This window comes from Erythrolamprus reginae, chromosome 3 (assembly GCF_031021105.1).
Source record: "Erythrolamprus reginae isolate rEryReg1 chromosome 3, rEryReg1.hap1, whole genome shotgun sequence".
Classification (NCBI taxonomy): Eukaryota; Metazoa; Chordata; class Lepidosauria; order Squamata; family Dipsadidae; genus Erythrolamprus; species Erythrolamprus reginae.
The window spans coordinates 49,301,517-49,326,393 of record NC_091952.1 but is presented as its reverse complement, the minus strand read 5'-3'; the positions used below and the strand labels follow the sequence as shown (position 1 = coordinate 49,326,393).

Genomic DNA, 24,877 nt, shown 5'->3' with positions numbered 1-24,877 from the left:
GTGGCCGGAGTGGGTTTATCGCGCGCTCTCAGCACCCATTGGGGGGGAGGGTATTGTTTTTTATTATTATTTATACATTTGTCAAACAATTATAGGATGGTAATTTGTACAAACAAAAATTAGATAAGTAATGTTATAATATGCATGGAACTCATTACCGGACTCCATAGTGTCATCCCCAAACCCCCAACACTTTACCCTTAGATTATCCACGGTTGACCTATCCAGATTCCTAAGAGGTCAGTAAGGGGCGAGTACAAGTGCACTAGAGTGCCTTCCCTCCCCTGTCCTATTGCTCTCCTATATCTCCTACACCTTTCTTCTATTCCTATATCTCTTCTTCTATTCTTTCATTGATGTGTTCTATTACTATATATTTTCTATTATTTCTTAGATATATTTTACCATAAGTATCTCCTCTATAACCTTCATCATGTATTTTACTATGTGTATATAGATATATACCCACTAAAACCCTCATTGTGTATTGGACAAAATAAATAAATAAAATAAATAAATAGATTAAAAGATAGATTTTTAAGCACCGGAGCCCTGCAGAAGACATAGCCTCCCATCCCCTGTCCTATTGTCTCTCCTATATCTCATATATCGTATCTACTATTCTTCTATTCTTATATTACTCTCATAATATCCTTCTATTCTCTAATTGATATATTATCTTCCTAAATTTTCACTTCTATTTGTTCTCTAATATATTTTACTCGAGTATAACCTCTATAGCCTTCATTGTGTATTATTGTGCATTGGACAAAATAAATAAATAAATAAAATAAAATAAAGGATAAAAAAGTAATAATAAAAGATAATAGAACAGTAGGACAGGGACGGTAGGCACAATGGTGCACTTATGCACAAATGCATAACTTATAACTTATGAATGTTGAACGATGATAAAGCCGTTGGAAGGTGGGGAGGGAGGAGAGAGACTTGCATGGGCGATGCCTCTCAGAAATAGAATTATAGAATAGAATTATTTTATTGGCCAAGTGTGATTGGACACACAAGGGATTTGTCTTTGGTGCAGACGCTCTCAGTGTACATAAAAGAAAAAGATACGTTTGTCAAGAATCATGAGGGACAACACTTAATGATTGTCATAGGGGACAAATAAGCAATGAGGAAACAATATTAATAAAAATCTTAAGGATACAAGCAACAAGTTACAGTCATACAGTCATAAGTGGGAGGAGATGGGTGATAGAAAGAATGAGAAAAACTAGTAATAATAGTGCAGACTTAGTAAATAGTTTGGCAGTGTTGGGGAAATTATTTGTTTAGCAGAGTGATGGCATTTGGAGAAAAAAAGCTGTTCTTGTGTCTAGTTGTCTTGGTGTGCAATGCTCTGTAGCAATGTTTTGAGGGTAGGAGTTGAACATGGCTTGGTGCTTTAAAAGTGACCGAGGGATCGCTACTACAGTATTCATTTTTTTAAATTTTTATTTTTTTATTTTTCTCCACCGTATATCAAATGATTACATCCATATCAACCAAACGTAATAATAAAAAAATCACCAAAAATATTTTGCTTTGACATCAGTCTAAAAGCATTACCAACAATATATGTCAGTGTGAACTTCCATTTTCTATTCACTCAACCTTCCTTTCCCTTCTTCTCATCTTTCTACTTTCTTAATTTAAGAAAGTACAGTACATATAGCATTCATTTTAACTTAAACGTTCTCTCCCACTTCTCCAACTTCTCCACCCTCTATCTCAGTGGTTCTCAACATGGGAGTTGGGACCAAGGACCGTTTCATGGGTTGCCTAAAACCATGGGAAAAGACAAATTTCCCATGGTGTTAGGAACTAAAGCTTCTATTCTGGCGCCTTGGAACATATTTTTACAATCCAATCAATCAGAAGTTTGCAGTGGGGGTGTCTCTCTGGCCTTCCTGCCAATCAGTTTAAAGCTCTGTTGGGAGTATTGGCATTAGACTTATGGTTGGGGATCACCACAACATGAAGAACTGTATTAAGGGATCATGGCATTAAAACAATTGAGAACCACTGCTGTATCTCCTCCTACCTTTCTACTTCCTCTCTGTCTCTCTTTACCTCCTCTGAATGAAATATCTCTAATTCTAAAAATAATTTATTGGAACAGACCAGCATTTTCTTTCTACTGTCTTATCATCTTGCCAAAGCTTTTATTATTATATCATTAGTTTTAATCTGAGCTAAAATTATCTTGGATGTATAACTTTTATCAGTGCTGCCTCCCTACTATTCTTATCACCTGGATTAAAAATAATATTTTAATATTTTCCTCTTTCTATATTCCCCCCTTCCTTTGTTGTACAGTATTCATTTTAACTAATCGATTAAAGAATAATTCCAAGACTTAAAGAAAATACATCAGGTTTCCTCCTTCCTTCAGTACGGTATATTGAAAATGAAAAGGAAGGGGGGGAAAATGCACGGATATAAAAGATATTTTAACTTCAGAAATGACCACAGGAATGGTCACTTCTGAATGGTCACAGGAATGGTTCCCCAAACCCCCAAAACTTTAAACCTTAGACTGTCTGCAGTCGACCCCACCCCATTCCTAAGAGATCTGTAAGGGGCAGGCAGAAGCGCACCATTGTGCCTACCGTTTCTGCCTTTACTGTTCTATTGTCCAAATTTAGCTGTATCTACTTTGTTTTTGTTTATGTTCATACCAATATACCTGTTATCTTGTACATGATTTGACAAATAAAAAAATAAATAATAAAATAAATAATAAGTTGTGGGAGATTCAAATCTGGAAGCTTTCAAAAAGAGACTGGACTGCCATCTATCATAAATGGTCTGTAGGGTCTCCTGCTTGGGCTGCATGGTGATGGTGGTGGTGGCTTTACACTAGATGTGCACTAGATGTTCAACTTTGTTCTACATACTCAAGGAGTGTGTGTGTGTTTCAAATGAAAGGTTCGCCTCCCTCTTCCCCCAATTTCTCAGATTTCTTAGAAAACTCTCGGGATTCCATTTCTGACTTGAGAAAAAAGAATAAGATCTTCCTCTTTTGAATAAGACTAATCCGTTTAACCGGTTTATAGTTTAGTTTTATCGGGCTCCATCTGGGGATCTGTAAAAAAAGAAGATGAAGTATAAAAGGAAAAAGAAGAAGTGGTTTCAAAGAACTGATCACGTGTGGAGCAAATAATAAACAGTTGCACTTCCTGCTACTAAGAGTGATAAAATGCAACCACACTTTCTTTTTCGTTGCCCAATACTGAGAACGGAGCAATAGATATTACAAGGGATTTCCTGTATATGTGAAACCTTCTGAAGGAACTGTTAGAACTTGATAGATCCTTCCTGCTCCCTGAGTTTGGTTTTTTTCCCTTGCAGATGTTTCATTACCCAAACTAGGTAATATCATTTAGTGCTAGTCACTGTTAGAATTTAGGTCCCATTTTGATGCAAGGCACTGACATCATTTCTCCCCACAAAAAATTAAGGCACTAGCCGGAAATAGTTCAGCTTAATTTTTAAATGCATGTGGTCATTGTGATGGGCTGCAGTATAATACAGTATATATAACAAAGAGAAAAAGAAATGAAAGCAGAATTTGTTCACACCTTTACTATCATAAGAAAAAACATTCTTCTTTTTTTAGCCTCAGGCACTTAAACTTGTTTGAGAGTCATATAGTAAAAAAATTTGAAATCGCTAACCAAAGATAGCACTGTACATACTGAATTTTATAGCATGTGCAAAATAAGCACATGTTCTATATGATTTTTAAATATATTATTTCAGCTAATCAAGAAATGAAACACAGTCATAGAAGTAAAATCTGCATTTAAATTAAAATCAAAACCTTTTTTTCTGGTCAATATCTGACTTCTGAGATCTTATTATGTTTCCAAGAGTCAAATATATGTTTCTAAATCTCAAAAGTGATAGTCAAAAAAATACTCAGGGTGTGTGAATAATATCCATTTATGTTTTTATGTATTATATCTATAGAACTACAGAATATATGCTGCCAGAATACAGGTAGGCAAATTCATGAGTAGCTTTGGAAAATAAAGGAAGAATTTTCAGTGGTAGAGTTGGAAAAGTGTATTATGCCACATTTTTCCAAAACATATATGTACAGTAAATCACCATTGTATTTCCTACTTTCTTCAGTATTACTCTTTTTTATTGCTTTAGTTATAAATATTCAAGATGCTCAGACATCATTCTTATGCAGAAAAGGTTTGGGGTTAGATTCTTTAGCCTGAAAAAGTGTGACAGAGAGAGCATCCAATAAAGCTGAATGGAAGGAGATTCAAAACAGGCAAAAATATTTCATCCAGCACAATTCATCTTTGTAATTCACTATTTCAAGACAGAGCTGATGACCACTATGTCCGATGGCTTTAGAAGAGGACTTGATAAATGAAAGGTGTTGAAGATTCAATATATTACTTTTATGTTGGGGTGTAGCATGCTATAACATATTTTTGTGTCCTTTTTGACCAAATTTTGTAATATGATGGTAAGCAATATAACACCATAAAATAAATGTTAATAATTCAATTTTGGAGAAATGTGATAGCATCAGTGTGGTTTCCTAATGAATTAAACAGTCCTCCAGAAGTCCTCCTATTTTTGTTTGTTTCATTTCTGGAAACTCAACAGGTTTGGGACATGGCCTACCTTCTTTGGAGGACTCTTCCATTAAAAAAGCCACAAAGGAAACAACACTTCATAACCTCAGCATCACAGCCCCAATTGAATGACATGGCTTTACCAACAATTTCCCCCATGTAGTGCATATCAGATAAATTGATTTTGGTTTAAGAAGATAGTCTGCAGGTGTCTTGTTTCCTCTAAGACTTTATAAATTACTGTATAGCCAGCCCTTTAAGTTGCACCCAGGAACAATAGCAATCAGCACAGGAGCAAAACTAGAGGTGCAATATGTTTGCAGTGTCTAGTTCCCGTTAGCAAACAAAAATTATGTACCAACTGTATTTCTAGAGTGGTGTTTAAAAACAAACTCTTATAGGTTGCTGTAGGTTCAGTCAAATAGTCCTAAAAGCAAAGCTGATGGTTGATGGGGTCTTTTGCTCCAGGTAGGGTTTCATCTACAGCCACTTTCCAAGTTATGGATCTGCTTCCCAAGCTACCACTTTGAGAGATGTTAGTGGAATCCATCAAGAACCTCAGTGGGCAGATAAGGTTCTGTCTTGGGTTTAACTTCAAGAAGTTTCTTCCAGCCCAAATGACTTCTACAGATTGGAACAGGACTTCAGTTATTTTGCATGTACCAAAAGTTTAATCTTCCATTCTTATCTTGTCTTAATTTTTGGAGACCACATTTAAACAACAGCATTTATCACATCTGATTTAGTAGATTTGATGTTACAGGGGAGGAAGGGTTTTAAGAGTTGTATATTTTTGCTTCTTTTTTTGTAACGCATCCCACTTGCAACAAGGGTGAAAGCCACCATTTTCTTAGCAGCAATCAGCAGAAGGCAGTTTTTTCAAAGTTGATACTCTCCAATCATACTGAGACAATTCGCCAAATTTGCAGAGACCACATCAGTTGTTTACATCTCAACACATCTGGAGGAAGGTTCAGCCACAATCGGAACAAAATACAACATAGCTATTCTAACTGTTTTGGCTTCTTGTTTTATAATAAAAATAAAAAACTGTCAATCTGTATTTTACTTTAGGAGTATGCTATTAACATTAACATTTCAACATAAGTAACCTATCGGATATGGAGCACTCCCAGCCCCAGTGCTAAGTTCCAGTTCTGGAAAGTGTGTTTGATTTACAGTTGATATGTCAGTCAGTGCCTTTGATATGCTTCATTGACTCTCAGCTGTTTTTCATCATCTTTTATTTGCATCCATTCCTCAGGTAAATAAGACATGGTTCCAAATTCTTAATAGCATAAATGTTGTAATATTAGTCAAGTGGGAAGGGCATCCATTTTTAGTCCCACCCTGTTACATTCTGGGCCTAGTTAGATGGGACAAATCTTTTTGCCATTGTTGAAACTCAATCCTACACATGTATCATTGATTCCATCTCATGCAGTTTTCCAAATGTGATAGGGTTATAGCCTCTTGTTTGCAAATAATGAAAGAGTTTATTTTTCTCCTTCTTAAATATTGTTATTGCAATTACTGCTTTGTGTTGGGCGAGCCTCATTGCCACCCATTAGCGGGAAGGAATGTTGCTCAGCACATTTCCCCATCTGGGCCTTTGATAAATATCACTCTCATTTCAAAGATTGTTTTAATCCCAGGACTGTAATGTATGCAATTGTATATTTCTGCCATTTTGAATACGAAAAAACTCCCTGTTAAAAATCTAAGAATATCTCTTTTTAGGCAATGAACATTATTCACATTATATATGAATAAATTAATAAAGAATTGTAAGCATTACCCCATTATTATTATATCTCTTGAGCCGCAGTGATTAAAATGCAGTATTGCGGGCTACTTCTGCCAACTGCTGACTGCCTGAAATTTGACGGTTCAAATTTCACCAGGCTCATGGTTGACTCAGCCTTCCATCCTTCTGAGGTTGGTAAAGTATACTTACCGAGCTAAAACTATATCACCTTCAGAAGAGTTCATACTTGAATTCATTCAAACATGTAACTATTTGCCAGGTTTTCCAGGACATTTCAACAGGTTGGGGCCATATCTTAGGGCCTGGTTGGACTGAGTAGAACAATGTCTCAGGCCCTGAGGACCCAGTGATCACAAACAGACATTCATATTGTTTTCCTTTTTTTATTTTTCTATAAGTCTGATGATGCAAAGTTATGTGCCTTCTGTGTCTAACAATCAGAGGCTATAAATGAACATTGCTTCTGCAACTCCAGGATCCAGATTAGAACAAGGCAAGCAATCCCCAAGACAAACATCCACAATGAAACCCAGTAGTATATGGGTATAGAAAACCAGGCTCTGCAAATCTCCAGTTTAGATTTTTTGACCCTGCCAAGAATACATTTTAAAACAGTCATTTAGTGCAACTAAATATTAAAGCTGCTATCTTATCTCAAAATGAAAAGTTCAGACCTGTATATATTCCTATGTGGAGTTTTTAGTGTTCTTTGAGCTTGGCTGTTTGCTGGCAGTTATTTCATTACCCAACTAGCTAACATCATCAGTGCTACTGAGTTTGGGGTTTGCTTCCACAATCTGTATAGTCTGGAGGACAGAAGGAAAAGGGGGGACATGATCGAAACATTTAAATAGTATAGTAAAGGGTTAAATAAGGTCCAGGAGGGAAGTGTTTTTAATAGGAAAGTGAACACAAGAACAAGGGGACACTATCTGAAGTTAGTTGGGGGAAAGATCAAAAGCAACATGAGAAAATATTATTTTACTGAAAGACTAGTAGATCCTTGGAACAAACTTCCAGCAGATGTGGTAGATAAATCCACAGTAACTGAATTTAAACATGTCTGGGATAAACATATATCCATCCTAAGATAAAATACAGAAAATAGTATAAGGGCAGACTAGATGGACCGTGAGGTCTTTTTTTGCCGTCAGACTTCTATGTTTCTATGCTTCCTGTTTATATACAGTAGCTTGACCTGCCAATGTCGGGGTGGTGGTGGATTTCTCCTTGGTAGTTCCTTGATTAGGGTATTTTTTCATGTGTGTTTTATTGTTTGATATTCATCCCTGATTATATGTGTGACAGCTGCTGAAAGAGAAAACATATGTTCTTCCTTCCTTCCTTCCTTCCTTCCTTCCTTCCTTCCTTCCTTCTGTTTTGAATGGTATGGAAATACAGTTTGTTTTTATCTGGCTGATTTGTCTGAATGCCAAGCTTTCCTTAACATTTTTAGATTTTGCTTGGACTAGAATCTAGATGCTCACAATTTCCCAGTTGAGTCTGACCATTTTTGTGACATTAAGGTATTAAGGAATTTTCATTATGTCTTTTAAATATTAGTTGATGTTCATGGATGCACTCTCCTAGTCTTCTGCCCATCTGTCAAACATAGTGGCTGTTAGAATCCTCTATTCTATGTTAAATTATAGAACAAAATCTATAAATTTTAGGGATTCTTGGAAGCTCAACATTCAGACAAATCAGCTGTCAATAAATACATAGAAATAAACAATATTAACATTTATTTATTTATTTATTATTTATATTTGTATGCCGCCCCTCTCCGCAGACTCGGGGCGGCATACAAATCTAAATATCAAAAGACAGAACAAACAGCTAAGAAGGTTTTAACAAAGAGGCCGGAATACATCCCCCCCAGTAACCAAAGCTCAGATAAGCAGGGATTAACACCAGACAAACAAGCATAAAATGATACTTTAAATCAGGGGTCCCCAAACTTTTTACACAGGGGGCCAGTTCACTGTCCCTCGGACTGTTGGAGGGCCGGACTATAAAAAAAACCTATGAACAAATCCCTATGCACACTGCACATACCTTATTTTAACGTAAAAACAAAATGGGAATGTACTATTTAGAGGGGGGGAAGAAGTCTGAAATTTATATATGTTTATGCTTTGTTTTTAATTTTCTTTTGTTAACATCTGATTGGCTATACAAGGTTCTCCTGGTTTATAGAAAAATGTATAAAAAGGTTTATAGAAAAATATATAAAGAAAGAAGGAAGCACTTTGGCATAATGGTTAATAAGTTAGAAATATAATTGGTGTTGTACTTTTTGAAGGAACATTAAGGAGGGAATTTAATTAAAAGAAAAGTATGTACCTGGATGACAACATTAGAAAAAAAAACCTTTTGCAACTTTTTTGATGATTGATATTAGTTACTGACAAAATATCGCATTTTATTCAGGGAAAATTAGATGGTACATTGTATTGTTTGAATGTATGTTGAGAGAAAAATTTTAACCCCCCCCCCTCAAAAGTCCTTCCTTCCTCCGCCCCTCCATTCATTTCATTCTTCCTTCCTTGTTCCCTCCCTTTCTTCTTCCTTTCCTTCCTTCCTTTTCCCTCAATTTCTCCTTCTTTCCCTCCCTCCCTCCTTTCCACTTCTCTCTTCCCTCTCCCTTTTTTCCTTCTTTCTCATTTGTTTTGTTTCCCTCTCCCTCGTTCTTTCCCCCCATCATTTTCTCATTTTTCTCTTTTTCTCTCTCACATTCCCTCCCCCTCACTTCTGTTTTCTCTCCCTCTCTCTCTCTCCTTTTCTTCCCTCTTCCTTCCTCTCTTCTTCTTTTTTCTTCCATGCAACACGCCGCCGGGCAGTCGGCTGCAAGCAGAAGCTCAAAGACGGTGGCACCGACGTCGGGTCGCAGCCAGCCCCATGCCCAGCGCAGCGCCAGCAATGTACGGCGTCCTGCAACACGTTAAGCTGCCGCCGCCGCCGCCGATGCCTTGCAGCCAACCGCCCCACCGCTGCCCCACGGCTACTGCTCAGTGCCCTCCCGCTCGACTCACGTTTGGCTGCATCACCTTCGCGACTTGCCCTGCTGCCCGGCACCCACCAGAGCTGCCCAGTGCGACCGAAGCGCGGGGCGAAGTAGGCGGCGGCTGCTTCAGGCTCGCCCCCGAGCTCAGCTTCCTTCGAAGGAAGCCAAAGGAAGCTGAGCTCAACGAGGACCGGCTGTTGGTCTCTTGAAGCTGCCGCCACCACCGCCCCCCCCTGCGGAGATCCCTTCGCCCGAACGGAGGCAGCGGCGGCGGCGGCTTCAAGGCACCAAGAGCCGCTCTTTCTCGGCGCTGAATTGTTGCAGCCTCAGAGGCTGCCTCCACCTCCGGGCGAAGGGATCTCCTCGGTGGGCGGCCTTCCTTTCTCCACCGAGGAGATCCCTTCGCCCGGAGGTGGAGGCAGCCTCTGAGGCTGCAACAATTCAGCGCCGAGAAAGAGCGGCTCTTGGTGCCTTGAACCCGCCGCTGCGGCCTCCGTTCGGGCGAAGGGATCTCCGCAGGGGGGGCAGTGGTGGCGGCAGCTTCAAGGGACCAACAGCCGGTCCTCGTTGAGCTCAGCTTCCTTTGGCTTCCTTCGAAGCGGCAAGTGAGCTTTGCAGTTTTGCCTCGAAGGAAGCCAAAGGAAGCTGAGCTCGGGGGCGGGCCTGAAGCAGCCGCCGCCTACTCCGCCCCGCGCTTCGGCCGTGTCGGGGCCAAGTAAGCGGAGGCTAGGCCCGTCGCCCCCGGCTCCAAGCGCGGGGCCTGGGCGGCGGGCAACCATCGGGAGGGCCTTGCTGTCGCCTGGCCGGGGAAAAGCTCCCCTCCCCGCGATCCGGGACGGCATGGCCATTAACAAGTTAGTGCGCATGGGGTCCTAATGGCTTGGTTACTGCCCCCTTCAGATGCTGTTGCAGGGCTTCCAGGCTCCCCGTGGGTAGCGAAGAAGCAAAAAAGCAGCACTCTCCCGCTCTCTCTCTCTCCCTCTCTTTCTTGCGTTATTTCTCTCTCTCTCACTCACTCCCTTTCTATCTCTCCCTCTCGGCAGCAGACCCCCCCCCCCCCAACGCCAAAACTGCCCAAACGCGCGCAAACCTCAACGGTGCAAAAAAGCAACAAAGCAGCACTGGGGGGACCAAGACGGTCTGCAGCTGAGCGTCTGAGCGAGGAGGAGGCGGAAAGCCAGGGGGCGGGGAGGAAAGTAATTGGCCAATTTCTTTCTCGCCTTTAGGGAGAGACTGTTGCTGCTCTGCCATAGGGTGCTTTCCTCCCCGCCCCCTGGCTTTCCTCCTCTTCCTTGCCGCCGCCAGACGCTCAGCAACAGAGTGGAGGGGAGATTCGGGAACTGTATATAGATGGTAAAATTTCGTACGCTGCTGCGGGCCGGGTAAATTGCCTCAGCGGGCCGCATCCGGCCCGCGGGCCGTAGTTTGGGGACCGCTGCTTTAAATGAAAGAACTACCAAGAAGAAAACCACATGCTGTCCAACATTGGTAGGGCAAGCTATGAATACAAACAGGAAGCAAACCCCACATTCACTAGTACTACTGATTATGTATCTAGTTGGATAAATGAAATATCTGCAAGCAAACATCCAAGCTCAAGGAACACAGTGCAAGCCTGAGCTACACATACAACATTCTCTTCTCTTGGATACTCATGTGTATAGCCAGATACATGGACTCTATTTTCATTATTATTGGACGTGAATGCAAAGTAAAATATTATGCATAAGAAACACAAGTTCTGTATCTCTTAGAAGAAATTTAAAAAAATTACACAGCAATCCATAAATTGCTTAATTACATATCTGTACTTTTGCTGTTTACTTTTTTGTAACTTCCTTGTTAGCACAGAAGGATAATAATAACAACAGTAACAATAACAACAGAGTTAGAAGGGACCTTGGAGGCAGCAATGGAATGGTCAGGATCGCCGTTCCGGTAGTGAAAATGGTGATGCGCATGCATCTGCACATTCCTGGCGCGCCCAAAATTTGGCTTCTGCACATACACATCAAGCAAAATCTCATGTGAAGATGCTCACATATGTGAGATTTCAGCAATTTTCGGCCCTTTTTTTTGCTTCTGTGCATGCGCGTTCTTGCACGAGATTTCACTTCTGCATGCATGTGCAGAAGCCGAATCTCGCGCTGGGGGCATGCGTGTGCATGTCAGGAGTGGACTGGTAGTGCTGGTGGTGGGCAGCCCCTCACTGCTTGGAGGTCTTCTAGTCCAACCCCCTGTTTAGGCAGGAAACCCTACGCCACTTCAGACAAATGGTTATGCAACATCTTCTTAAAACTTCCAGTGTTGGAGCATTCACAACTTCTGGAGGCAAGCTGTTCCACTGATTAATTGTTTAATCAGGAAATTTCTCCTTAGTTCTAAGTTGCTTCTCTCCTTGTTTAATTTCCACCCACTGCTTCTTGTTCTACTCTCAGGTGCTTTGGAGAATAGTTAGACTCCCTCTTCTTTGTGGCAACCTCTGAGATATTGGAACACTGCTATCATGTCTCCCCTAGTCCTTCTCTTCATTAAACTAGACATACCCCCTTCCTGCAACCGTTCTTCATATGTTTTAGTCTCCAGTCCCCTAATCACCTTTGTTGCTCTTTTCTGCACTCTTTCTTGAGTCTCAACATCCTTTTCACATTATGGCAACCAAAACTAAACACAATATTCCAAGTGTGGCCTTACCAAAGCAATATAAAGTAGTATTAACACTTCATGTGATGTTGATTCTATCTCTCTGTTAATGCAGCCTAGAATTGTGTGGGCTTTTTTGGCAGCATAAGTGGAGTCTGCTAAATCAGATGGTACTTTTAGCATTCTACAAGAGCACGCAGATGTCTCAGAGAAGGTTACAAGTAGGACATGGACATCACTTGCTCCTGGCACTCGTTGGCCATGTATTGTGATGGACCTACTGTTTGTAACTTCACCCTGTTCTTTCCTTCATTCCTACTTTAAATCCATCTGAACTAGTATCTATTCTCACCCTGGCAAAATCTCGAAATCCTTGCTAAGAGGCCACCGGAGGTGATAAGAAGAGAATAGAAGACAATATTCACTCACAGCAGAGCATTTTCTTCCAATTCTTCACAGTCCTTGTTTGCCTCTTCAGTACCCAATCCTTCATTGACATTTTCTAGACTTTTGCTAACGTGGCTTCGGTGCCTAAGTTCCGAATCTGTCCTGAGAAAGACAAGCACAGGCATCCTTTATTGTCAGCTCCAAAGAAAGAAACTTATAGCACAGTTGGGCCCAACAACTTCACTAAAAAGTCCAAGGAAGCCAAAAGGAAATGCTCAAGCAGTTTTGTTGAGCCTGACTTCTCAACACAGGGGTCCCATTGTGGAGTCAATCAAGAGACAGACAGTGATTAATTTTCTCTATGGTCTCAAACAGCTGCCTTTGCTTTACACAGCAATCATTATAGAGGAAGCTGAATGGGCTCTGTACTTTTTAAATAGATTATTTTTAAAAAATGCCTATGCTGAAATGAAAAGATGCCATATTTATTGGAGTATAAGACGTACTAGAGTATAAGACACACCTTAGTTTTGGGGAGAAAAATAGGTATTCATCTGGCTAGCGTCCTTAGTCTGGTCAGCTTTAGCACAATATTTTATCCCCTGGTTAGGGCTTTAAAAAACCTTATTCGCACCGAGTAACAATGAAAGAGCCAGCAAACTGGCAAGATTGTTAGGACCTCGTTAGGGCTGGAAAAAAACTTATTCGGAGCAAGTAACAATGGGGGGGGGGAAAGCCAGCTGGAAAAACATTCTTAGGAGAGAGTAACAATGAAAAAGCCTGCAAGGTAAGACCTGGGAAGATAGTTAGAACCTCGTTGGGACTGGGAAAAAAGCTTCCAAAAAAGCAACATTCAGAGTATAAGATGCACCCAAATTTTCAGCCTTTTTTAGGGTGGAAAAAGGTGCATCTTATATTTGAAAAATACGGTATATGCTGAGCATGTCCTTCTTACATTTTAACATTATTGCAACATTATCATGATTTTAGAAGTAATAAAATGAATATCTGTAACTTCCACCACTTGTTTCCGATCCTGACTGAAGAAGGAAGAAGGTTTGAAAATGATACAGTATATTGAGTTACTTGAACTAATTTACAAAATATTGAGAAGTTAATATCTTATTCTTCCTTTTTGCCTCTCCATTTCCTGTTTGATCCTCTATTTCTCCTTAAAATGATTAATAAAATGTATCTAATAGAAAATAATTGGAGGTGCTTCGGAATGTAAGGAATCATGCAGTACCTTTTAAAGTAGCTGCATCCTTTTTCAACTGCCTTAATAAACAATGTCTTTTATGAGACGTTACATGCAGCTAATTTGATGTAGTGACATCAGGCTAGAAACTGGGAGAGAGTGAGTTCTAGTCCCGCCTTAAGCACTGGATGACTTTAGCTGAGTCATTCTCCCTCAACCCTAGGAAGGAAGCCACTTCTGAAAAATCTTGACAAGGAAACTGTAGGGACTTGTACAGGCAGTCTGCAAGAATCAGACTCAACGGAATGAAAGGGTGGGGAGGAAGAAGTGTCTACGTCATTTTTCAGGCTTATGCAGAAGATTTTTAAAAAGTTGTATTCTTTAAAAAAAAGTTATACTCACACGCTGGGATGCGCACGCACACACACAAGATAACCGAAGCTGCACACGTAACGCAGCAATTGCATGAAGCTGCACATGTAGCGCAGTCTGCATTGGTTGCCGATCAGTTTCCGGTCACAATTCAAAGTGTTCGTTATGACCTATAAAGCCCTTCATGGCACCGGACCAGATTATCTCAGGGACTGCTTTCTGCTGCACGAATCCCAGCGACCAGTTAGGTCCCACAGAGTGGATCTTCTCCGGGTCCCGTCAACTAAACAATGCCGCTTGGCGGGACCCAGGGGAAGAGCCTTCTCTGTGGCAGCCCCGGCCCTCTGGAACCAACTCCCCCCAGAGATTAGAATTGCCCCCATCCTCCTTGCCTTTCGTAAGCTACTTAAAACCCACTTCTGCCGCCAGGCATGGGGGAATTGAGATACTCTTTCCCCCTAGACCTTTACAATTTTATGCATGGTATGTCTGTATGTATGTTTGGTTTTTATTATAATGGGTTTTTAAATCGTTTTTAGTATTGGATTATTGTTATATGCTGTCTTATTATTGCTGTTAGCCGCCCCGAGTCTCCAGAGAGGGGCAGCATACAAATCCAATAAATAAATGAATGAATGAATGAATGAATGAATGAATGAATGAATGAATGAATAAACAAACAAACAAACAAACAAACAAACAAACAAACAAACAAACAAACAAATAAATTGCAACTGGTGCAGCATCCTTTACTGAACCGGTAGCAACCCGCTACTGCTTTCTAGCAGGAAGGATGCCTGGATGATGCCTTACCATTCTGTGCAATGGGTTTCTCTGCTACAATGGCTGCTATTTGCTCCTTGCAAGCTTTGCTGTGAGAAGCTGGAACGGCTGGGATGCCGGATCAGGTGATCCTCTGCAGGGTCTTCTTGGGAGAATTGGGGCTGCCTATGGTGGGGAAACAAAGAGAAACCATCACACCAAAGGCTAAGCCAAGCCAAAAGAGTGCTCAGTGAGCAAAGCTCCTTGTGTTTTTAGATGATACCTACCTTTGTGGACTTTCATCTTTGTCCACTGATGGCTTAACCACTTCTCCCTCAAGGCCTTCCTCATTTTCAGAGCCATGGAACTGATGCAGAGATAATTAGATAACAGAATAACACAGCAGAATAAGAGAATAACAGAAAGGAACTTGGAGGTTTTGTAGTCCAACTCATTGCTCAGGCAAGAAACTTTATCTAGGGGTCCCCAAACATGGCAATTTTAAGACTTGCTGGCTGGAGAATTCAGGGTGTTAAAGTTCACAAGTCTTAAAGTTGCCAAGTTTGAAGACCTCTTCTCTATACCAGGGGTAAGGGAACGTTGGCTCTTCTACTTCAACTCCCAGAATTCTTGAGCTAGAAGGATTGGTTCAGGAATTCAGGGCATTGAAGTCCACAAATCTTAAAGTTGCCAAGTTTGAAGACCTCTGCTCTATACCAGGGGTAAGGGAACGTTTGACATGTGGACTTCAACTCCCAGAATTCTTGAGCTAGCATGATTAGCTCAGGAGTTCTGGGAGTTGAAGTCCACAAGTCATAGAAGAACCAACATTTCCTACTCCTGCTCTATACCATTTCAGACAAATGATTACCCAATCTTTTCTTTAAAATCTCCAGTGTTGGAGCACCTACAACCTCTGGAGGCAAGTCAGTCCATTGCTTAATTGTTCTCACTGTTAGGAAATTTTTCCTTGCTTCAAGGTTGCATCTCTCCTTCATTACTTACCATCTATTGCTTTTGAAAACAAGCAGAAGTGGGGCAAAGAAGCTATGACTGGCTTGCCATTCTGTAGTACTCCCATCATAGTATCATCTCTTGTGTGATTTAAGGCAATTTCAAGAATGAGCATTTTAATGTAAATTTCTTGTCCTCATGGGTTAAAGCTGAAAAATATGAGCTACTAAAAGCATCCCAGTTTCCTATGTCAGTGGTTCTCAAATATATTTAGTCTTTTTACATTATTAAAAATGATTGAGAGCCCCAAGAGCTTTGGTTTATGTGTAAAATATCTATTGATATTTGTTATATTAGAAATTAAAACTGATAAAATTTAGAATATTTGTTTCACTTCATGTAAAATAAATATTCTAACCCCCCCCCCCATGAAAAATTCTCAGGGGCTCCCAGACTTCTCTTGCCCAGACTATGAGAACCATTGCTCAAGACAATTTGCTAATTCCTCAAGGTAGAGCAGAGGAGTACAGAGGTGGTCTTTAAAAAGTTATGCAACAGCTGTTATGTAAACATGACCCTAGCCCAGGGATCAGCAATCTTAAACAAAGAGCCACAAAGGTTCTAACCCTGTTCAATTCTGGAGCCAACCAGAAGTTCCCTCCCCACCCTGCCCGCTATAGAGTCTCCTCCTAGAGTGGTGTCCTTTTTCCTCAGCCAATTGGACATCTGGTTCCTCCACCATAGAGTCTCCTCCTAGCATGGCATCCTTTCTCATCTACCTGTCCTAAGCAAAAGCTCTATCAATTATGGAGCCGACTGGCAACAGGGAGCCACAGCAGAGGGATGGAAGAGCCACATGTGGCTCCAGAGCCATGGGTTGCTGACCCCTGCCCTACCTTTTAAAGGGAGGAAGAAGAATGAAACTCAAGATCCAAGGGGTAGAAGAAAGAATCTCTAATTGGCTTTCCAGACTCCTTTCAGGCCGAAGCCTGCCATACTTTATACTATTCTACTCTGCATTTTCTATTGTAGGAAATTGGGAGTGGGGATTGTATGAAGTTGCTAGCATGTAGCCATAAGAAATTCTTTCTAGAATGCCAAGGTCATCATTTGTCTCTGCACCTCCAAGGAAAGAGATGGGTGGACTCTGCCAACAGGGCAATAGAAGATTGGGCAATGTGATGGACTTGTGGGTGTGTGGGATTGAATTTTCAACTGGGCGGTGAAAACTGGGAAGCTTTAGATTCAGATTTCACACAGATGTGCCAACCTGGCTCTATTAATAAATTGGAACTTTGAGGAATACTTTGCCTTGCACTCTGATTTAATTTTGGATGCTATTTGAAACTCTGACAAATCCTTTATTATACCCTGTAACAAAACAGACTTTCCGTTGTTTTTGTAGAGTTCGTTTCCTGACCTGGCCTACTTCAAAAGAATGATTCTTGGATGAAGATCCTTTTATTGCAGAGGAGGAAACTTCTTCCCATTGTCAATGAGACGACAGGACCAAAAAGAGGTAAAGGTGTCCCTGCAGGTTTTACTCTGCTAGTTGTAGCTGTGCTCATCTCTGTTTCTGTAAGCCATTGAGCCAATGATGTCTGAAGATGATTTCACTGTCACGTGGCCAGCATGCCATGACAGGAACAAATTTATTTATTTATTTATTCATTCATTCATTTATTGGATTTGTATGCCGCCCCTCTCCGGAGACTCGGGGCGGCTAACAGCAATAATAAGACAGCGTACAATAATAATCCAATACTAAAAACGATTAAAAATCCATTAATATAAAAACCAAACACACAGAAAGACATACCATGCATAAAATTGTAAAGGCCTAGGGGGAAAGAGTATCTCAATTCCCCCATGCCTGGTGGCAGAGGTGGGTTTTAAGTAGCTTACGAAAGGCAAGGAGGGTGGAGGCAATTCTAATTTCTGGGGGGAGTTGGTTCCAGAGGGCCAGGGCCACCACAGAGAAGGCTCTTCCCCTGGGTCCCGCCAAGCGGCATTGTTTAGTTGACAGGACCCGGAGAAGACCCACTCTGTGGGACCTAACTGGTCGCTGGGATTCATGCAGCAGATGATTAAATAGAGTGGTAAAGGCTCTATTTAGGGAACTGAGGCTTTCAGCATCATATTATTCTAACTTTATGTAGGCATTCACTGGCTTCCAAGGAATGCTAGGATATAAAGGATGGTTATGGTTGCGTAAGCAATCCAGGTTGCCCAAAGTTCAAGCATTTCTGGCTGTAAATAGATATTTTAATATGCCTGAGCTTGAGATTTGAAGAAGATTGAACCTGCCCTATCCAGAATGCTGAACAAAGCCAAAAGGAGCAACCAGCTGTTGAATAGCAACTGTGCCGGAAGAAAAAGTAGAACTTTGTAAAACACATGTTCGGTAAGGTTGAATTTTAACGGAAATCCAATGGTTGCACAGATGAAAGCAATTAATCAAAATAATACAGATCTTATGGGGAATGGGGGGAAAAAACATCTAGACTGAAAGGAAATAGAAAGCGGCTTCTTTTTGTAGTTTCTTTTTTCACTGATTTGTATCACTTTTGCAGATGCTGAGGCCTTTATCTTTGAGTTATTTAACTAAAAAAACCCAACCTGATGCTATCTGGACCTAGTGTGTATGACTGTGTAGTTAATGGGTTTTTTATACATGTATTTTAATTTAGTTTAAATTTTAATGTTAGATTTGTATTGTATTGTATTACTGTCTTCTTGTGAGCCGCCCCGAGTCTTCAGAGAGGGGCGGCATACAAATCTAATAAATCCAATTCAATTCAAAATTCAATCTGAAGTTTAATAAGGTGAGAGAGAGAAGAAACTTGATAGTTGCAGTTCCAATACAGGACACCATTATTGAGCTTTACATCACTGATCCTTTGGAATATTGACAAGCATGTTTATGATCTAGAACAGTGTTTTTCAACCAGTGTGCCGTGGCACACTAGTGTGCCGTGAGACATGGTCAGGTGTGCAGCGAAGCTCAGAGAGAGAAAGAAAGCAAGAGAGAGAAAGAGCGAGAGAGAGAGAAAGAGAACAAGAGAGAAAGAAAGCAAGAGAGAGAGAAAGAGAACAAGAGAAAGAAAGCAAGAGAGAGAGAAAGAGAGGGAGGGAAGGAAGGAGAGAGAGAGAAAGACATAGAGGGAGGGAGGGAGAGAGAAAGAGAGCAAAAAAGAGAGGAGGGAAGGAAGAGAAAGAAAGAGGGATGGAGAGAAAGAAAGAGGAAGGAAGGGAGAGAAAGAGGGAGAGATAAATAGAGCGAAAGGGAGGAAGAGAGAGAGAGAGAGGTTTTTTTTGTCCAAACTTTTTTTTAGCCCCCCCCCGCCCCGCTCAATGTGCCCCAGGGTTTTGTAAATGCAAAAAATGTGCCGCGGCTCAAAAAAGGTTGAAAATCACTGATCTAGAACACGGGTGTCAAACTCAGTATATCATGTTGCCATCATGTGACGTATCGTGACTTTTTTCCTTTTGCGGAGCTGGGGTGGGCATTGGCTGCGCATGATGCATCCAGCCCGTGGCCCACCCGTTTGATTCAGGGACGGGTTCCACTTCCTTTTGCCATTGGTTCGCATCGCGACATTTCACGCACATCCCCTCGTGCAATTTTATTTCCGTGCATGTTCAGAAGGTGGATTTAGCCCATAACACAGCTGAGGAGCTGATCAGCTGTGCTTCAGGAGAAAAAATAAAGCTCAATATTAACCCAAGGGCGAGCAGGAGGGCTTTTTTCAAAGCACAGAATCCATCCAAACACAGAAAAATCAGCTAGAAATTCGGAAAAAAAGATGGCGGCAAGCACGGACTAGCAGAGACAGAACCGGATCTGTGATGCCAAAATTACATCACCAGCGGATTGCTAACAGTTCGGGCAAACTGGTCTGAACTGGAAGGAACCCATCCCTGCCCTGATTCTAGAGGACCACTTTAAACCTTTAATAAGGCTCATCTTGAAGGAAGCATACAGTCAACAGATAAGGCCACCTAACAGATTTTTCCAACCTGGTACCTCCAAGTGTGCTGGACTTTATTTCACCAGTATGGCCATTTTCAAAATGCCTAATGTTTAGGGATACCAAAGTGGAGAAATCTGGCCTGCTTAGTTTATTCTCAGCTGGAAACTAGAATATTCTGGAGACAATGAGATTATATTCAATTCAATTTATTAGATTTGTATGCCGCCCCTCTCTGAAGACTCGGGGCGACTCACAACAATAATAAAAACAATATTCCAGCGAAAACAAATCTAATATTAAAAAGCACATAAAAGCCTATCATATTTAAAAAAGCAAACAACATATACATACCCAAACATAAATATAAAAAAGCCTGGGGGAAAGGTGTCTCAACTTCCCCATGCCTGGTGGTATAGATGGGTCTTGAGTAATTTACAAAAGACAAGGAGTGTGGGGGCAGTTCTAATCTCCGGGGGGAGTTGATTCCAGAGGGCCGGGGCTAGCACAGAGAAGGCTCTTCCCTTGGAGCCCGCCAAACGACATTGTTTGATTGACAGGACCCGGAGAAGGCCAACTCTGTGGGACCTTATCGGTCGCTGGGAAAATATTACTAGCAAATTTTCTAACATTGGGCTAGACTGTAAATGAATTCGGAACTGGCCTTCAAAGAGAGAATGATAGCCAAAAGGTATGTTATATTCTTGCAAAAAAAGCCATAGTAATAGGAGGCATTCCTTACCGTTAGCTGCCTGGGTACGACGGCAATGCTCACTCGACGCCGAGCTGAGCCCTGGAGTGTAAAGAAGTCTGATTAGCATGCCTAATATTTGGGATTGTCTGTTATGAGGATCATATTTCCCTTAAGGCTATACCTGTCTCCTTTCCTCAATCTGCAACAGTTCATTTTCCAGCGACGATATGACAGAGTTTACATATCATGCTAGCTACAGTATATGCTGCTTAATCACAGTTTAGTACAAACATGCAAGAATCACTCTAAACTCTAGTTTATGAATCACGGTGTATGGTTTCACCCAGAGGTGGTATTTTGCCAGTTTGGGCCGATTCAGTTGAAATGACTGCCCAGAAACAATGCCATCCTATTTACCCACATTTTAGTGGCTGGCGCATGCGTGCAAGACACATGCATGAGTAAAGAGCATGTGTGGAAGTCTTTGGGTATGTGTGGCGGTGTGGAGATGCTTGCTCACATTTGAAAACCATTAGGGAACGTAAGTGAACACCACCCCTGGCTTCACCCAATACCAGTAGTCAAAACTAATCCCAAATCAATGTGGAGATGAAATAAAATGAGATCTCTGAGCTGAGCATGAGTTAAAAGACCAACAGGAGGTAGCATTAGATAAGTAGTATATACCTAAAATAAAAAATTGTATGTATGGAAATGATTAAAAATAACATATTTAGAAGAGACACCAATAGTTTCAAAACGTATGGGAATAAACTATCAGTCTGCCAATCGAGAGATGAATTAGGATAAGATTCACTCAAGGAAAGGCAAAGAAGGAGAAAGAGAAGGAGAAAGGTGAAGGGAGATGAGAAGGAGTAGAAGGACGTAGGAAGGGGGAGAGAATGAGCAAGAAGGTAGAGGGAAGAGAAGGAGAAAGAGTGAGGGGACTGTAAAGAAATGAAGAATAACAGACTCATGAACTGTTGCTGATAGGTGCAAAGTAGGATATTGATTTAAGGATGATAGATAAAAATGTATAATTGTGTATATTATTGATATAGTCTAAGGCAGTGTTTCCCAACCTTGGCAACTTGAAGATATCTGGACTTCAACTCCCAGAATTCCCCAGCCAGCGAATGCTGGCTGGGGAATTCTGGGAGTTGAAGTCCAGATATCTTCAAGTTGCCAAGGTTGGGAAACACTGGTCTAAGGTATAAGGTATATGTATGAAAACTGTGGAGACAAAATGAAAAAAAATATTTTAAAAAAAGATTGGCCTTGCCCAATTACAAAATAAGACAATAATTTCAGCTTTCCTTCCCTGGAGGTGATGAAGCTCAATGACTTTACTAGCTGGCTTCTGTAACCCTGCCACCATCTAAAGCAATGATTCTCCACTGAAGCAGTTGAGAACTACTCCCCACAATCCCAATCTTCCTTACCTGCTGAAAAAACCGCGCTAGAGGATATTTCAGTCTCTGCTCACCATCATCTATGACACAAAAGTATTTTTTTAATGGGAAGGAGCTCAAGTATATGTTTTTCAGTTCAAAAGTGCTGTATTCCATCTGTGGTACTTCCGGGAAGAGTTGAGAAAGTCCAGTATATAAAACCCTCGAAAATCACTGTAGATCGAATATAATTTGACATTCAATTTTTCTCAGTAGGAGGGTGGTCATTAAGGGGCATATAATATGCCACACAGTTGACTCACAACAAGCTAGCATCTTTAAGCAACTTTAAAAACTGGCTTTTTCTGAAATGGATAATCATGATTACTGAATCTGGGTAATCAGACAATGCTTATTTTATAGTGTGGGACAAAGGAAGCTTTTGAATGTTGAACAGACTGTTATTTGATAATGTCAAGAATGTATCTTGTGAAAAACATGGAAAGAGTATCTAGAATTCTCATTAGCCAAACTAAGGGGCAGCCCGAGACAAGAATGTTGAAAAGACTGGTTTTGGGGTAGCTTTCCATTCTAGTTTGCCAGTAAAATTATTTGAAAACTAACTTTTGTATGGGTTTTTTGTGTGAGAGAGATAAATATAGGGGAGAGAAATATAAGTATGGGGAAACTGACTAGTTGTATGTTTCTTGTCTTTTGATGCTCCTCATTGATAGAGCTATATAAAAACAATTTTAGACTTAAGACTACATGTAACACATTCAAAAAATGTAATTACATCATCTTGGGAAAGAGGGAGAGAAAAATCAGATGGTTTAGATTTATTTAGCCCTTCCTCTCTTGCTGCATTCCTGTAGAAAATCTGCTTGTTTGGAGTTAAGTTAAAGGGGAAATTATCAGTCAACCAATGGGAGAAATTATTGCCAAAACGAATACTGTATTTGTTCTGTACCACACACACAAAAAGTAAAACTCCATCATGATGCTCGAATTGCTAGAGCTCTTTCTTGATGCTTAAGTTTTGATCCTTTATATGTTTCATTGATGGCAGGCACCTATTTATTTTCATTTATTCAATTTCTATGTGGTCCATTTCCCTTACAAGGTGAAATATGGGCATATGTCAGGGCTTGGTTTTAAAATCCCTTAATCGGCTTGCATAACCTTAAGAGGTAAGAAAGCTTCTTTCCAAGAGAAAACAGGTCAGAGCTAAACAAACCTTCTTAATATTTTCCCTATCAGATGGACCACCACGTTAAAGAGAGTCTCAAGTCAATGAAGAAGCAGCTTTGCTTCTGCAGATAATGCATGGATTTTCTGCACAGATCTCTGTGAGGTGGGGGTTTTCCATGATGTTTTGACCTACAGGACAAACTTCGCTGATTGACACCTCTGATTTTCAGTTCTGAGAGCAGAATTAGAAAAGGTCTGGACTTAAAAAACAAACAAACCCTCCCAAATATTGAAAGTACAACTAGTTCAATAGAAAGCTTTTCACCATTGTGGAACCTGTTGATATACAGTGGTACCTCTACTTAAGAACTTAATTAATTCTGTGACCAGGTTCTTTTAAAAAAAAAAATACTTTATTGATTATATACATTAAAAAAACATAGAAAGACAAAACAACAATACAACATTTACAGAATGTATATACATACAACTCTATGAGTCAAAAAAAAAAAGAATAATAATAGTAAGGAAAAAAAACCATATATACATTCATAACAAAAATAAAGCATTATGCCGTGACCAGGTTCTTAAGTAGAAACATTTGTAAGTAGAAGCAATTTTTCCACAGGAATCAATGTAAAAGCAAATAATGCGTGCAAACCCATTAGGAAAGAAATAAAAGCTTGGAATCTGGATGGGAGGAGGAGGAAGAAGAGGAGGAGGACAGTCGCTGACGAAGGAAGAAGGTGAGGTGAGGGGTATCAAAAAAATCCAAAACTTTAAGGCTTTTTTTTAAAAAAGGAGAAGCACGTGCCTCCCATACATCCGGCGCGAAGCTGCCTCCCATACACTGTGCCAGAGAGAGAAACCCAGGGGTAATGGCAGGAAACTGGCTGGAATTTGTGCTGCTCTCAAATTTCCTTGGAAATTTTTCCAAGCTCGGGTTCTTAAGTAGAAAATGGTTATTAAGAAGAGGCAAAAAAATCTTGAACACCCGGTTCTTATCTAGAAAAGTTCTTAAGTAGAGGCGTTCTTAGGTAGAGGTACCACTGTACGATCAAGAAGCAAGGTCCCTTCTAAACTCATTCATTATTTTTTAAAGATATGAAGCCTCAAACAGATAAAAACAAATATTTTCTACACTTCTCCTGGGAATTCAAGCAAGTGTTAATAAGTGCTATTCTTACACCAAAGTTCTCTTCCTCTATGGCTACCACCTGTTTCTTTATCTTATATTCCATCACAGGCTTTTTTCTAAGGAGCCAGGAGAAGAATTGCTACTCCCAAAGGGAGCAACTTTGCAGGGGCTGAGGCTAATGGATGCTTAATAATGAAAGATAGTAGGCTTTGTATTAAACCATTTCTTGGTTCAAAAGAGGGGGAACCCTAGGGCTCCAAAAAGAGATTAGGGGGCTTTTGTGGGCCTGGGGACTCAGGCTACCCAAAGAGTCGATCTTACTTCAAGAGTTGTGTAGCTTCTTCTCCAATAATATTACACTACTAACCAGAGTATACAAAACTTTTGTCCAACCAATCCTTGAATACAGCTCATTTGTCTGAAACCCACAATGCATTTCGGACATAAATACATTAGAAAGCGTCCAGGGATACTTTACCAGAAGAGCCCTCCACTCATCTACTCGTAACAGAATATCTTACGCAACCAGACTTGAAATCCTAAGCTTAGAAAGCTTAGAATTATGTCGCCTCAAACACGACCTAAGCATAGCCCACAAAATCATCTGCTGCAACGTCCTTCCTGTCAACGACTACTTCAGCTTCAACCACAACAATACACGAGCACACAACAGATACAAACTCAAAGTAAACCTCTCCAAACTTGACTGTAGAAAATACGACTTTAGCAACCAAGTAGTTAATGCCTGGAATTCACTCTGTAGTTTCTTCACCAAACCCCCAAAGCTTTACCCT

General features: G+C 40.6%; 1 protein-coding gene across 1 annotated transcript in view; it reads right to left on the bottom strand.

Moving 5' to 3' along the window:
* Positions 1-6,753: 6,753 nt before the first annotated feature.
* Positions 6,754-24,877, bottom strand: part of LOC139165318 (inositol 1,4,5-triphosphate receptor associated 2-like) — a 33,495-nt gene continuing 15,371 nt past the window's right edge. Inside the window, exons 10-15 of the mRNA XM_070748516.1 lie at positions 21,806-21,855; positions 20,412-20,462; positions 15,032-15,111; positions 14,796-14,930; positions 12,455-12,574; positions 6,754-6,965 (exon numbers count right to left, since the gene is read on the bottom strand). Coding sequence (XP_070604617.1) covers positions 6,806-6,965; positions 12,455-12,574; positions 14,796-14,930; positions 15,032-15,111; positions 20,412-20,462; positions 21,806-21,855 — 596 coding nt within the window. The 3' untranslated portion in view covers positions 6,754-6,805. The remainder of the gene's footprint in view (positions 6,966-12,454; positions 12,575-14,795; positions 14,931-15,031; positions 15,112-20,411; positions 20,463-21,805; positions 21,856-24,877) is intronic.